Below are 15,458 nucleotides of genomic sequence, written 5' to 3'. Positions count from 1 at the left end.
GAAACTAAACCCTTCCCTTTACTCATGGTACCAACTCAGCTACATCCCCAAGTCTCAAGCCAGGTTTTTGATATGAGCCTGGCTTGATGTAACCTGGGCTTCAGTACATCTGAATTGTCAGTCAAGACTAAGTCCTCCTCATCTACCACAAAGCTTCAACAGGCTTGCAAAGAAGAGGAGAAATCTAGAGGGCTTCCTGTAGCAGGGGGCACAGAGGGGCAGGGCCCTCACAGCGTAACCACACCACATGTCTGTTCTCTATCCTTCCTCCAGTGGCCCGACTCCTCATCAGCCCTGCAGCAGAGGTTGTGGAAGGGCAGGCGGTGACCCTGAGCTGCAGGAGTGGCCTGAGCCCAGCACCTGACACTCGCTTCTTCTGGTACCTGAACGGAGCTCTACTCCTAGAGGGATCCAGCAGCAGCCTCCTGCTTCCTGCGGCTTCCAGCACTGATGCCGGCTCATACTACTGTAGAACGCAGGCTGGCCCCAACACCAGTGGCCCCTCCCTGCCTACGGTCCTCACTGTGTTCTGTGAGTTGGCCTTGGCTACTGGCTACTGCCTACAGTGTGGGATCATACCATGGGGACCACCAGCCACCCCCTTCCATATCCTCCTGACTCTGGGTCCACATCAGAGAGCAGTCATAGGCCTTGTGACCATGGACCTATTGACCCAGGGTGGAAGTTGGGGGAAGGAAGTGGGGGTCTCTTAAGTCCTGCACTCTAGATTCCAACCTTTGCTCCTAACTTGTATCATGGCTCTAGACCCCAGATATCACACTTCAAAATGTGTGCATGTGCCCTCCCAAGGCTGCCTAGCTCCTCTGTGTCCCCCAAGGTGACCCCCCCAGATGAGCCTTAGGGATTGATGACACAAGGGTCACACTCTGAGGGCGTGTTCAGGGGTTTCAAGTGAACAGGTGGATTGTGTTGGGGGCTGGGCTGCTGGCTGCTCTTTGGCCACACATTTGGAGAAATCTCTAGAGAGGAATCATTCTTTAAGCACTTGCCTAGTATATATAAGACCCTGGGTTCAGTCCTAGACCCACTTAGTGACTCCTCTTGTTGGTGTAACAAAAACAACATGCAGAAGGAAGGGTTTATTTTTGCTTTCAATTGGAGAGCACAGTCCATCAAGGCGCAGTCCATCAAGGCCATAGGAGTGGAGGGCAGCTGGTCTGAGGCCAGGAAGCAGAGATGGGCTGGTGCTCAGCTTATGGTCTCTCTCTTTTTTTCTTTTTCTTTTTTACCTCCTCTCCCCATCTCTCTCTCTCTCTCTCTCTCTCTCTCTCTCTCTCTCTCTCTCTCTATCTCTCTCTCTCTCTATCTCTCTCTCTCTCAGACCTGTCCTAGAACTATCTCTGTAGACCAGGCAAACTCAAACTCGCAGAGATCCACTTGCCTCTGCCCTCCTGATGCTGGGATTAAAGGCATGAGCCACCTTGCCTGGTCACTTTCTCCTTTTTATCCAGTTAAGGACCCATGGAATGTTGCCACCCACCTTCAGGGTGGGTCTTCCCATCTCAATTAATTTACAGACATGCCCAAAGTTTCGTCTCTCAGATGACTCTAGATCCTTCAAGTCAACAGTAGTAACCACCAAAATTGCCAAAATAACAATCAATCTGGAGTGGTCATTTTAAGTGTTACCCAGTATGTCAGGATTTGAGTTTGGAACAAACAATGGTGGAATGAACTTTGAGGCAATTCGTTAGCCAGCATCGGTCTTGGGGACTTCACTGAGGATGTCCTGCTTTAGATGTAGATGGGACACGCAAGGTGACTGACAGCCCATACAATGCCTGGATCCCAGCTAGAAGATGGCTCCCTGTCTGGGAAGACCCCGTTCAGCAGTAGGGCACAGTTTAGGATGGGGAGCATAGATGAATGGGTATCCTGTGCTGTGCCTGTCCCACACCACTCTTTGTGGCTGCTCGGTGTGCTTCTTGGAGCCCCATCCAGGCTGAAGTGGACCTGGGCTCTATCGATAGCCACAAGATGAGTTCCTAATGCTCTTGCTCTCCACAGATCCCCCAAGAAAGCCCACATTCACTGCCAGGCTGGATTTGGATACCTCTGGAGTCGGGGACGGAAGGCATGGTGTCCTCTTGTGCCATGTAGACAGTGATCCCCCAGCCCAGCTACGGCTTCTCCACAAAGGCCATGTGGTGGCCACTTCTCTGCCATCAAGGTGTGGGAGCTGCTCCCAACGCATGAAAGTCAGCAGAGCCTCCAACTCACTACGCGTGGAGATCCAGAAGCCAGTATTAGAGGATGAGGGCATGTACCTGTGTGAAGCTAGCAACACGCTGGGCAACTCCTCTGCCTCAGCCTCTTTCAATGCTCAGGGTAAGGGGGACCATCCTGGGACTTCCAAGGCTCACTCCTGAGAAAGTAATGAGGCTACCTTGCCATCCATCACTTTTCCATGTCCTTCTTTGCCCCCATGTCTTATTGGCTTTCCTTTCTATTCTTCCCTGCTCAAAGTTGGAAACCGGAACCTGGGCCAGGGTGGGCATGGAGTGAGGCTAATCAGAGTGAGGCTGGTCTCCAATGAGCCCCTGCTGCCTATCCTCCAGCTACTGTCCTGGCCATCACACCATCAAATACATTGCGTGAAGGCACAGAGGCCAACCTAACTTGCAACGTGAGCCAGGAGGTTGCTGTCAGCCCTGCCAACTTCTCTTGGTTCCGGAACGGAATGCTGTGGACCCAGGGACCACTGGAGACTGTGAGGCTGCAGCCTGTGGCCAGAACTGATGCTGCTGTCTATGCCTGCCGCCTCCTTACTGAGGATGGAACTCAACTCTCGGCTCCTGTGGTCCTAAGTGTGCTATGTGGGTGATGGCTAAGGGCGTCACAGTTTAGAGGGCTGAGGGATGTGTGGGGGGTGCTGGGAGGGTAGCAGAGCCTGAAGGGCAGAGGGACCTGGGGGCCATGGGGTTGGGGTTGTGCCAGTCTGGCATGACCAGCTGAGCCTATGGAGTATGTGCAAGAGGAGGGGAACACAGTATGACAGCTGACTCCTACTCTGGTTCATGCAGATGCCCCAGACTCTCCAAAGCTGTCAGCCCTCCTGGATGTGGGCCAGGGCCACATGGCTGTGTTCATCTGCACTGTGGACAGCTATCCCCTAGCTCACCTGTCTCTATTCCGTGGAGACCACCTCCTGGCCACCACCTTGGAACTCCAGCGTCCATCCCATGGCAGGATCCAGGCCAAGGCCACAGCCAACTCCCTGCAGCTAGAGGTTCGAGAACTAGGTCTTGAGGACTCTGGAAACTACCACTGCAAAGCCACAAATGTTCTTGGATCAGCCAACAGTTCACTCTTCTTCCAGGTCAGAGGTCAGTGTCAGCCCTCTGATGTCAGGGCGGACCCTGAGATCTAGAACTGCTCGGGTCAGGTCACTGTGTGCTGAGTTCCATGTAGATGATTGGATTGGATTGTAGATGCATGTAGATGGATGTACTATGCAGCCTCCATATGGTCTCCCTTTGCTTCCACTAACGGCAGCACTGTAGAAAGCAGAAGCAGCTGAGCGGGTGGCTTGTTTCAACTGGCGCCTACCCTCCGCCCTCCTTTCCTGCTCTTTTGAGACAGGGTATCCCTGAAATGACTATGCACCCATGCCAGCCTCTGAGTCCTGCCTCAGCCACCTTAGGGCTACGATTACAGATGTGAGCTACCAAGTCAAGCTGGCTGGAGGAGTTTCTAACACACTTTATTTTGTAATATAATTTTTGCTTCATTCAAACATTCTCATACAAAATCCAGTACATGCATGTTATACATATATGTATATATAGTCTTACAAATAAGATACTTATCATATCTATATATATCTATATCTAGATATATTTTCTCTATAGAAAATCTCCTAGAACAAAGATTCATGGTGGCACACACCGTAGCCAGTAAGACTAGCATTTCAGGAGGCGGAAGTAGGGGATAGCACATTCAAAGTTAGCCCAGAGTACATATGTCAAAACAAAACAATCCATCTAGGAAAATACACTAGACAAAAAAAAGGAAAGACACACATACTTTTCTCATAATGTTAAGCAGTAAGAATTTGGGGACATTTGTTTTGGTTCTGCCTGTCTTTTCTAATTCATTACATCCACTTCTTAAGCAAAGATTCTAGTGCTGGTCCTGGCTCTAGCTGTCTCGCCTCCTCACTGCCTGACGCCTGACTCCTCTATGCCCACCCCCCCTACTCTCTAGGCTGTCATGGCCTCCATCCCGGGTGAAGAGCTTGGCCAGAGCGGGCTGAAAAAAAAAAAAAAAACCCAGCTATTGTCAATCTTCCCCTCAAGCCCCAGGCTACTCATGTGGAGTCCAGTTTATAGTCAGTCCAGTGGCCCTCAGCATGAGATAGCCCTCCTGTGACAGTGCATTTGTGGTCAAACCATCTTTTCTTAGGGATAACACATGTAAGGGCTGTGTCTGGTCCTGGTTGTACAGCATCTAAGCTCTGCTCTATTGAGACCCGCCCGCCACAGGTGACAGGGATTGACAGGACAAAACCCAAACTTCAAGTGTTGCAAGTTGTTAATCCCAGCCCTTAGGAGGTTAAAGCAAGAGACCCTCGTAAATCCAAGGCCAGCCTGGGCTGCATAGTGAGTTCTAAGCCAGCCAGGAGCTACAAAGTAAGACTGTTTCAAAAAACCAAACCAACAGACCAACCAACCAAAACCAGACACCCATATGCTAGATGATAAGGAACAAGGGCCAGGACAAGGCAGATTCAGGCCAAAAGGAGCAGGAAAGACAAAGACACAGAACTGAGGGGGGCCCCCGGCAGCTTTCATCACAGGATTGGGACTCTCCATTCTTCTGAAGACACAAAGAGTACCAGACAATGGGAGGAATATTGGAAGCCCTCATTTACCCTGTTTCTCCTTGCAGGAGCCTGGGTCCAGGTTTTACCGTCCCCTGAGCTCCAGGAGGGCCAGGCTGTGGTCCTCAGCTGCCAGGTGCCCACTGGGGTCCCCGAGGGGACCTCATATCGCTGGTATCAGGATGGCCGCCCCCTCCAGGAGTCAACCTCATCTACACTCCGCATTGCAGCCATAAGTCTGAGGCAAGCTGGTGCCTACCATTGCCAGGCTCAGGCTCCAGACACGGCTACTGCCAGCCTGGCTGCCCCTGTCAGCCTCCACGTGTCCTGTAAGGGTGTTTCTCACTCATGGCGGGGAAGGGAGGTGTTCCTCAGCAGAGCCTTGTATGAGGGATGCCTCAGTCACACCCTGACCATCACTCCTCATCTGATATAGATACCCCACGCCATGTTACACTCAGTGCCCTGCTGAGCACGGGCCCTGGGCGATTCGGCAACCTGGTATGCAGTGTACAAAGTGACCCTCCCGCTCAGCTGCAGCTGTTTCACCAGAATAGCCTCGTGGCCTCTACCCTACAAGGCCCAGAGGAATTGGCAAGCAGTAATCCCCGGCTGCATGTGACTGTGAGCCCCAATGAGTTGCGCCTGGAGATCCACTTTACAGAGCTGGAGGATGATGGGACCTATACATGCAAAGCCACCAACACACTGGGCCAGGCCTCGGCTACAGCTGTCTTCGATGCCCAGGGTCAGTATGGAAGAGAAGAGGAGATGCAGAAGGTTCTAGAAGCCTAGGAGCATAAGAACAAGCCCCAACCCCATGCTAATTAGGGATGTGGGTTCTGGACTTGGGTTGCATGAAAGCCTTGTTTAAAAACTGGATGCCCTAGCTAGGTGTGGTGGTAGATGCTTTTAATCCTAGCATTTAGGAGGCAGAGTTTGAGGTGAGTTTGAGGCCAGCTTGGTCTACAAAGCAAGTTTCAGACAGCCAGGAATGTTACACAGAGAAACACTGTCTCGAAAAATCAAAACCAAAACCAAACCAAACCAAACAAACAAAAACCAAAACAAAACAAACAAAACAAACAAACAAAAACCCTAGCAACACTGGGTGCCCAGTGCATAAAGCTAACCAGAAAAGGCATTTTACAAGAGACGCCATTGTTGCACAGAGAAGCCTATTCATCCATTTGCCGTTAGCGAGGGCCAGGGAAGGGACTGTCTAGGCTCTGAATTATTCTGCGGAGAACCCCCAGGTTCAACCTATGAACTCCTGTAGCAGGAATGTCCTGGGGAGTCCAGAATGTCTCAGCAGCAGAGCTGACTTGCCCACGTAGACACAGTGGCTTGTTGCACAGCTCCAAGACCCTCACTTGTGACTTCCTCTTTTCCCCAGCTGTACGTGTGGCTGTGTGGCCCAATGCCACTGTGCAAGAGGGGCAGCTGGTGAACCTGACCTGCTTGGTGTGGAGCACCCACCAGGACTCTCTCAGCTACACATGGTACAAGGGTGGGCAACAACTCCTTGGTGCCAGATCCATCTCCCTGCCCAGTGTTACAGTTTTGGATGCTACCTCCTACCGCTGTGGTGTGGGGCTCCCTGGCCACGCACCCCATCTCTCCAGACCTGTGACCCTGGATGTCCTCTGTGAGTTTGGCTGGGTATGGGTAGTGGTGGAAAGAGCTACAGAAACTCCTAGGGCCCAGGGCATGGGAGGGTCCCCTAGTATGCAGTCTAAGAACAACCAGCAAGTTGTGGAGCACTGGACAAGGGACCTTAAGTGGTGGGGGAAATGGGGACAGGTTCTTTTTAGGCAGTGGAGCATACCTGCATGTAGTAGGTAGCATTTTCAGAACCATGTGAAGGAAGAGTTGCCCATGGGCTGGACATTAGGGAACTCCCCTGCCACTTGCAAACTGGCCTTTTCTGTGTAACCCTTCTGGACCTCTGCAGATGCTCCCCGAAGCCTGCGGCTGACCTACCTCCTAGAGACCCAGGGCAGGCAGCTGGCCCTGGTACTGTGTACCGTGGATAGTCGTCCACCTGCCCAGCTAACTCTCAGCCACGGTGGCCAGCTCCTAGCCTCCTCAACTGAAACCTCTGTCCCCAACACCCTGCGCCTAGAACTTCAGGACCCAAGGCCTAGTAACGAGGGGCTCTATAGCTGCTCGGCCCACAGCGCATTGGGCAAGGCCAACACATCCCTGGAGCTTTGGCTGGAAGGTAAAGCAGGGGTAGGCCAAGGCTGCAGGGGAAGAAACTGCCTGTAATGGCCAGCTGGGCCCGGCTGACTCTGGACTTCTTGGTTCAGGTGTACGTGTGAAAATGACTCCCTCTGGTACTGTGCCCGAGGGAGAGCCTGTTACAGTGACCTGCGAGGACCCTGCTGCCCTCTCACCCGCCCTCTATGCCTGGTTTCACAATGGCCATTGGCTTCAGGAGGGACCAGCTTCCTCACTCCAGTTCCTGGTGACTACACGGGCTCATGCTGGCGCTTATTTTTGCCAGGTGCACGATACTCAGGGCACACGGAGCTCCAGACCTGCCAGCCTGCAAATTCTCTGTGAGCAGGGACTCCGAAGCTGTGGCTTTCTGGACTGAGGGTGGCAGAGCGTGTTTCCAGGGATTGGTTAGGATGGGCATGGCACTCTAGGGAGCCTAGAAATGAGCACTTGGGGAAAAGAAGGGTTAGCAATGAAAGTGGAGACATGGCCCCAGGAACCCTGCTTGAGGGACTCTACCCACAGACTCTGAATCAGGCATAATTTTTAGGGAGGGGACACTTGTCTGGAAACCGAGCTTCACCAACATTGGGCCGATGAGCAGCGAGCTGTACCTGCCTCAGCAGGGCCCCTATCTGTGTCTTGCCCTACCTCTAGATGCCCCTCGGGATGCTGTCCTGTCTTCCTTTCGAGACTCAAGGACCAGACTCATGGTCGTGATTCAGTGCACCGTGGACAGTGAGCCACCGGCTGAGCTGGTCCTATCCCACAATGGCAAGGTGCTAGCTGCCAGCCGCGAGCTTCAGAGCTCAGTGGCAGGGATAGGCCACATCCAGGTATCCCGAAATGCTCTTCGACTGCAGGTACAAGATATGACTGTGGGTGATGACAACACGTACGTATGCACAGCCCGGAATATGCTGGGCTCCATCAGCACCACCCAGAGGCTTCTGACGGAGACCGGTGAGTGGGACGGGCTGAGGAAGGGGCTGGGGGCTGGGGTTGGGGAATTCTCGTGCTGTGGGGCTGGATCCCAGGTGAGGGGCTGCTGTCCTGAAGGAGTATGAACTACTTCCCTGAGAACCCTAATCTGCTTAAGGAGGCTCAGCTCTCAGTGAAGGGTAGACCAGCCTCAGGGGATGATCCAGCACTACCATTAGAGTAGGGGAGGGTATTAATGCCTTATGTAAAGAGTGGGAGGTGACATATCCTTGCCTCACATACCCTTCACTGGAGAAGCCTGGGGTGGGTAACAAGACGGAGTCCTTACCCTTGGGAAGCCCAGTCTGAGGGCATGATACAGTCTCATGCTTCGAATAGCCTTCTCTGAGTCTGGAGGCAGAGCCCTGTGGCGGGAACCTCAGTACCCAGATGTGGTCATGCTGTTCTATGACCAAGGAGAAACATTGTCCCAGTGTGGAGGGCCTGGAGTCCAAGATAGATTGAGATCACCACACAATGCACAGATCCCTGACCATTTACCCATCTTTGTACTACAGATATACACGTGGCAGCTGAGCCAGGCTTGGATGTACCAGAGGGCACAGCTCTGAACCTAAGCTGCCACCTCCCTGGTGGCTCTGAGCCCACGGGCAATTCTTCCTTCACGTGGTTCTGGAATCGCCACCGGCTACATTCAGCTCCCGTGCCCACACTCTCCTTCACTCCTGTGGTCCGAGCTCAGGCTGGGTTGTACCACTGCATGGCTGAGCTCCCCACTGGGGCTACTACCTCTGCTCCAGTCATGCTCCGTGTCCTCTGTGAGTATGAACCCACCTCTGCCCTGCGTTTGTCTCTACACCTCACTTATCCGTATCAGGTCTTTTCCTCTGCACAAAGCAAGGGCTTCATAGGTAAGGGTCGCAGAACACTAGCATCCCTGCTGGCTGGTTGTATGGGGTTGTGTATCTATGCTTACTTTGAAATGAAGGATACATTCTTCTTACCTTCTTGAATGAATATGGAAGATGAAGCAGACTGAGTGCCTGGTGCACAGCAGCCATCATTAGCCCTGGTTTTCCCACTCTATTCTTTTGTGCCCAAGTTGTATCAGTCAGTTACTGCTTGGTAACAAGTTATTCCAAATTTACCATTCTGTGGGTTAGAAATTTGGACAGGACTCAGCTGGGTAGTTCTGCTGGTCTCTTGATGCCAACAGTCCAGTGGCTCTGCTGCAACTGAACTGTCTAAGACAGCTTCACCTGGTAGCTTCATATGGGCCATATATGGCCAGCAGGCTGGCCTGAGTTTTCCACATATTTGCTCTAGGAAGCAGAAGAGAAGCTGCAAGACATCTTGAGATCCAGTCCCAAAGTCCCATCATGCAGCTTAAAACATATGTGTATGCATATGCTCCATTTGTGTGTGTGTGGTGTGTCCATGCTTGTCTGTGTTTGTGCATGTGCATGGAGGCCAGAGGTCACCATCTTTAGCACTGTGCGCCTGTTCTCTCACTGAACCAATTCAGGAAGATTGGATGTCCACAGAGCTCCAGGGTCTTCCTGTCTCTGCCTCCTTGGTGCTAGTATTCATATAGCTTGTCATATGAGTGCTGGGGCTCAAATGCAGCTCATCCTCACGTTTACTCTCACTGTCCTTAATGTCACCTTTGCCTCAAGAGTGAGGGAATGGGCTCCCCCATTTCATGGAAGCGCATCAGAGCCACTGCAGAGGGAGGGGCTTATAGGGGATTTCTAAGCCAGCGCACTTTCCCTCCCCACAGATCCTCCCAAGACACCCACTCTCACAGTGTTTGTGGAGCCTCAGGATGGCCACCAGGGCATCCTCGACTGTCGAGTGGACAGCGAGCCCCTGGCCAGCCTCACCCTCCACCGGGGCAGTCAACTAGTAGCCTCCAACCAACTTCACAGTGCTCCCACCCAGCCCCACATCCGAGTCACTGCCCCTCCCAATGCCTTGAGAGTGGACATAGAGGAGCTCGGACCTAGCAATCAAGGGGAGTATGTGTGCACTGCCTCCAATCCTCTCGGCTCTGCCTCAGCCTCCACTTACTTTGGGACCAGAGGTGAGGGGAAGAACAGCTCTACCCCACCCCCCCGACCCTCTCTGCAGGAAGATTCTCCTGTCCTAAGGCTGCTTTCCCAGATCCCTTCTGCCACCAGACAACTTGCCTGAGCAGTCCAAATGGATCACTTGCACAGGGCTTTGGGGATGAAGTGAAAGTTAAAATCCATTTTATCTTGGTAGGGTGACCTTGGGAGGGAATATTGAAGGCCTGAAGCCTGGAGAGCTCCTTCAGCTTCTCCTTCCTGTTGCAGCTCTGCACCAGCTGCAGCTGTTCCAGAGGCTGCTCTGGGTCCTGGGTTTTCTGACAGGCTTCCTGTGCCTGCTGCTGGGTCTGGTGGCCTGTCACGCCTGGAGGTGAGTCCAGAGCCGTGTGGGGGACAGGGGTACGTTATTCTGCTCATCCCGTTCCCTCCTTTGTCCCCCCAAAAACTTCGAGGAAAGTTCTTCTCTACAGAGTCCACAGGCTTCAGATTTCCTACTCTGCCCTCTCTGAATCTGGGGATTCCCCTTCTGAACCACCTCCACAGTTTGTCTTGCTGTAGCTTTCCTTTGCTGGAAAGGGCTGGGCTGGGGGAACAAACATGATGGCCCGCAGTGTGCAGGGCTCCCCTACTCTGTACAGCCGGGGAGAGTGGGAAGCAGTAGGGAGGGGTCTCTCATGGAGTCTGCTTCTTGCTCATTGCAGAAAGAAGAGTTCTAGCAAGCTGAATGTGAACAAGAATTCAGAAGAGATGGCCACTCAGAAAGATACTATCCAGGTATCCATTCAACATGTGTGAGCATGGAGGTGTAATGCGGTCCATCTGGCATCTGGACAGTGTTTCCACTTAAAGAACAATGCTGGGATCAGGGGCAGCTGGAAAGGAGTACAGGAGCCCAGATGTCCTTGGGGAATAGAGAGAGCAATTCTGACTAAGACTCAGAGTAGCTATGGGTACATGGCTTGGTGACATGGGTAGCTCTTCTGATCCCCCGCCCTTCCATTTTGAAGTCTTGCTTCATCAAGTCTAAGCTTGTCTGGATCCTGTCGCCTAGACAGGAGTGAAAGGCCATTTTCCCTCCCCTAATGGATCCTCTCCTGCAGATGAGCCCTTCCTAGGACCGTAAGTCAGTGCGAGACCTTCTGTGATCCAGGTTTTCTTTAACGGAAAGCTCCTAGGTCTTGATGCAGCCACAAATGGAACCTCATCTCGTGTCACATCCCTGAGCTGAGGATGACTTTCCTGCCCTCAGGAGGAGGTGGCTGCCGCTCTCTGACGACTCAGGTGTCATGAACAAGGTCCCGCCTACCTCTGTATGGGCAGCACAGGGACATCTGGCTTTCCTGACCTGCCTGACTTGCCTTCCAAGCCTCTTGATCCTAAGAGAAACGGATGAAGGGAGGTTTGGGAATGGACCTGCCGCCTCCAGGGCTCTGAGACTGACTCAGGCATGTTGCCCATGTCTCTCTGTGTGGTTTTCCTCTGTATCCCTTTGCCTTTCTCTTCAAAGCTCACCTTGGACTTGCTTGGTGGGTTAGAGCCGCATCCAGTTCCTCACGGACTTTCTAAGACAGTCTGGACCAGCCAAGATATAAGTCAGGCTACTCTAACAGAGACTGAATACAGTAATCACAGCATGACAGGGTCTTAGTTTTCCCTCCTAGTCTGGTTATGCTGTGGTGGTATCAGAATCCTTCTCGCTCAGTTTTCTCCAACACTCCCTAAGTGTTGCCTTTGATTATGAATCTCTGGTGACTGCAGTGCCCATAGACCCTACAGTGAGAAGGAAGAATGACAGGGAGACATGTCCATCCCCGTGGTCCATGGACTGTGCAATTTTACTCCATCTGCTTCTCATCAGGTAGAAACTGGTCACATAAACACACCATGCAGCAAGGAGACTAGGAAATTTAGTTTTGTGTTCTGAGTCTTGGCAACATTTGGAACCTGTCTTTCTGAAGGATACCGACTGCGGACACAGACCTAGGACTTGATGGTGAAGAGAGTGGCATTATCAGGCTAGGGTCTGATAATTATCAGACATTATCAGGCATTATCAGGATAGAATCACTATCCTGGGCCATTCTGTTTCAGAGTTTCCTGAAAGGCGCAGTCCCCCTTACGTGGTAAACTGAGGAAGCCAAAATTTGTTATGGCCTTTTGAAACCTCAAAGCCCAGCTCCAGTGTCATATCTCCTCCAATAAAGCTACACCTTCCCAACTGTTCACTAACTAGGAACCAAATATTCAAACATATGGGCTTGTGGGGGCCATTCTCATTCAAACCATCACACTTGTTAGGGGTAAGGTCATGCCAGGCAGATATCTTTGTACAGGGTCTGGCCCCTGGAAGAAGAAGTAACTCGTCCTATTCTCTGTTACCCCACAGCTGTATCAGTTCTTTCAAGAGCAAGGAGCAGGCAGGATGTTACCAGCATCCATGCCCCTGCTCTGGGTACACGACAAAGTGCACATGGCATAGCAAAGTGAACAACTGCATATTTCCTGAATGCCCAAGCCCCAGTGTCTGTTAAAACACAAGTGTCACCAAGAAGGAATGACGTGGTCCTGGGAAGTCAGGGACGGAGGGAAACCAGGTCTACAGCGGGCTGGTGACTCCTGCTGTAGATTGGTGGTAGATGGTAAAAGGAACAAAGGTCCTGAGGTTCAGAACTGGGGAATAGTGGGTTTGCAATAGGAGGTGGAAGGTTGGGAATGAATTGGAAACGGAGTAACTATGTAGCCAAGGCTGTGCCTTGCTCATTCTAGGCCTACTTTCTTTCTTCTTGTCTCTCCCTCCCTTCCTCTCCCTCCTCTCTCCCTCCTTCCCTCCCTCCCCTCCTTCCTCCTTCCTTCCCTCCCTCCCTCTCCCTCCCTCCTCCACCTTCTTTCCTCCCTTCCTTCACTCCTTCCTCCCTCCTTTTTTCCTTTCTTCTTTCCTCTTTCCTTCTCTTCCCCATCCCTCCTAGATCAGGTCCCATGTAGCTCAAGCTGACTTCAATCTCATTATGTAGCTGGGAATGGATGACCTTGAACTTCTAGTCCTCAGTCCCTACTTCTTTTTGTGCCTGAATATCATATTTTCTCTGGGAACCTGTCCAGCATTTTCCTCCAATAAACTTCATTCCAGGATACAACTGGAGTCAATTTTCTTCTTGCAACCAGAATTTCTAGGCTAGAATGTAGAGAATTCAAATATTAAAAGCTAGCGTCTCAGACACCATCTGGGGCACGTGGCCAGGGAGTACAAATCACACAATGCTTGACTCATACTGTCTGCTGAGGTCATCTGGGCCCCTTCCTGCTCCTCACAGCTCTCATGATGCCTCACAGGATGGGCTGCTCACAGGGACCAGCACAGGTTTGGCACACGGCAGGTGGCACTTGGTTCTTGTACATTGTTGTTTCATAGAAGCACAGAAAACCAGCTCTACCAGAGGCAAGCCAGGGAGACAACAAACCAAAGGGCAAGATGTTCCAGAATGACTGAGAGCAAGAGCCACACCCAAAGGGTGGTGGTTGCTGAGGGTTTAAAGACGTGTGACTCGAATCTTTGCTCTCAAGTACTTCCAAGAGGGGTGTTGGAGATTGCCTGGGGGGCTCATTGGGCCCAATCTCCAGTGGTCTAAAGTCCCTCAGAAATAACTATGTAGCTGTAATTCAAGCATAATATATACACAGGGTAAGTGTTTTAACACAATGGCTTTTTATGTAATATGTATCAGATCAAAAAACCAGAAATGCCAGCACTCCAAAGTACTCTACTCTGAACTCCTGCCCAGTGTAGCTGCTAGCTTGGCTAATCAATAATCTAATCTGCAATCTGCAAATCAAATATAATACCACAGATTTGATTTTTCCTGTGTTTCAGCTTTACGAAAATGGTAACATTCTTTAAACATGAGAACTTTGTGAGATGATTGGCCAGTGTCCCTTAAGGGTAAAATATTCTTTCCTTGACCCTAACCTTCTATTCTTGGGCATTTACTCAGGAAAAATGAGGGCGTGCGTCACCCCGAGATTTGTACTAGAATGTTCATATCAGTGTTACCCATCATAGCCAGGAACTGAAAATAATAAATGTAGCAGCAGGAGGACGTCTGAGTAAACTGAACCATGGCCACACAGCTATGAGAAGCTGTGCTTGCAGCTGAATATGGTTCTCAGATGGTCAGTGGGAGGGGCTGGCAGTGATGGCCATAGCTGCCTGTGGCCGTTACGTTTTCTACTGCTCTATCAAAGGCAACTTAAGGAAGGAAACATTTGTTTTGGGTCACAGCTAGCAGGCACAGTCTCACTGTGGTTGGGAAGATGGCAGCAAAAGTGTCCCTAGCTGAGGGGGCAGGAGTGGGAGGCAGCTGGTCACACTGTGTTGGTGAGGAAGCAGACAGAGAGGTGGTGCCATTTGCTTCTTGCCTTTCCTCTTCCAACCCAGTCCAGGGTGCCAGAACATCAGGTACCACTGCCCATGTTTGGAATGGATCTTCTGGTCTCCGTTAAAACTTTCTGGAAACACCCTCACTGACCTGATGTGCCCATAAGAGTATCTCCTAGGTGATTCTCAACCTAAACAAGTTCACAGTGAAGACCAACGACAGGCATAGTTAAGGAATGGGATAGAAATCAATACAATAGTTACTGGTGGGCAAAAGAGACTGGCAGGAGCCACAGTGGAGCTTCGAGAACCAATGAAAAGACCAGGTTCACTTTGTGAAAATCTGATGAACTGCTCACTTTCCTGAATGTATATTTTGGAAAGAAACTTTTTTTTTCTTTTTTTAATCTGCTACCTTACCTGTGTCTTGTGTTGTGTACCGAGATGGGAGGAGCCCTTAAGCCCAGGACACTGAGATAACCCTGGAAAACACAATAAAACTGCATCTCTCTTAAAAACAGAACATCTTGGGCATGGAGGTGTATGCCTTTAATCCCAGCACCCAGGAAGCAGAGCCCTTGTAACCTTCTCAAGTTCAGACCCAGGGGCTGTCCAATGGCAGGAGAATCCACGAAAGAAATGTAGTCACTGTGATACAGTTGGAAACCACTCATCAACAAGAATAAATGAGCATAGGTGATAGGCGATAGGCTGAGTAAAACTCACACACTGGGAAAATACAACCCATCCTCCAGACGAGGGCCAATCTCCTTCAAACATAGAGGCTCTTTAAACTGTTAAACGGAGGACCAACCACTCACTCTAAAAATGAGCTACATGTGAATGAGTATGTTATTATATTTTTTTAAAAAGCTGTATCTAAAACAGCAGCTGATGTAAGAAATTGGTAATAGTGGCTTCCTGTGGGAAACGAGGATCAAGGATGGAGATAAAGGGAGGCTTTCCTAAGCATCCTTTCTTTGTTTGTTTGCTTTGTTGTGGTGTTGGT

The 15,458-nt window shown here is 51.0% G+C and overlaps 1 protein-coding gene across 4 annotated transcripts in view; it reads left to right on the top strand.

Moving 5' to 3' along the window:
- Siglec1 (sialic acid binding Ig like lectin 1) overlaps positions 1–12,306 on the top strand; it is an 18,204-nt gene extending 5,898 nt beyond the window's left edge. The window contains exons 8-22 of one of the 4 annotated variants that reach the window (XM_031371935.1): positions 274–531; positions 2,029–2,349; positions 2,580–2,837; positions 3,045–3,347; positions 4,912–5,172; positions 5,280–5,591; positions 6,240–6,491; positions 6,798–7,067; positions 7,156–7,407; positions 7,724–8,029; positions 8,566–8,826; positions 9,789–10,091; positions 10,345–10,447; positions 10,779–10,851; positions 11,327–12,306. In XM_031371935.1, coding sequence (XP_031227795.1) covers positions 274–531; positions 2,029–2,349; positions 2,580–2,837; positions 3,045–3,347; positions 4,912–5,172; positions 5,280–5,591; positions 6,240–6,491; positions 6,798–7,067; positions 7,156–7,407; positions 7,724–8,029; positions 8,566–8,826; positions 9,789–10,091; positions 10,345–10,447; positions 10,779–10,851; positions 11,327–11,350 — 3,557 coding nt within the window. In that variant the 3' untranslated portion in view covers positions 11,351–12,306. Of the gene's footprint in view, positions 1–273; positions 532–2,028; positions 2,350–2,579; positions 2,838–3,044; positions 3,348–4,911; positions 5,173–5,279; positions 5,592–6,239; positions 6,492–6,797; positions 7,068–7,155; positions 7,408–7,723; positions 8,030–8,565; positions 8,827–9,788; positions 10,092–10,344; positions 10,448–10,778; positions 10,852–11,177 lie in introns of all 4 variants that reach the window. The other 3 variants (XM_031371934.1, XM_031371933.1, XM_031371936.1) reach the window with 3 other exon arrangements.
- The last annotated feature ends 3,152 nt before the right edge of the window (positions 12,307–15,458 follow it).

The sequence above is a fragment of the Mastomys coucha genome, unplaced genomic scaffold, assembly GCF_008632895.1.
Source record: "Mastomys coucha isolate ucsf_1 unplaced genomic scaffold, UCSF_Mcou_1 pScaffold15, whole genome shotgun sequence".
Classification (NCBI taxonomy): Eukaryota; Metazoa; Chordata; class Mammalia; order Rodentia; family Muridae; genus Mastomys; species Mastomys coucha.
This window is presented reverse-complemented; position numbering and strand designations above follow the sequence as displayed.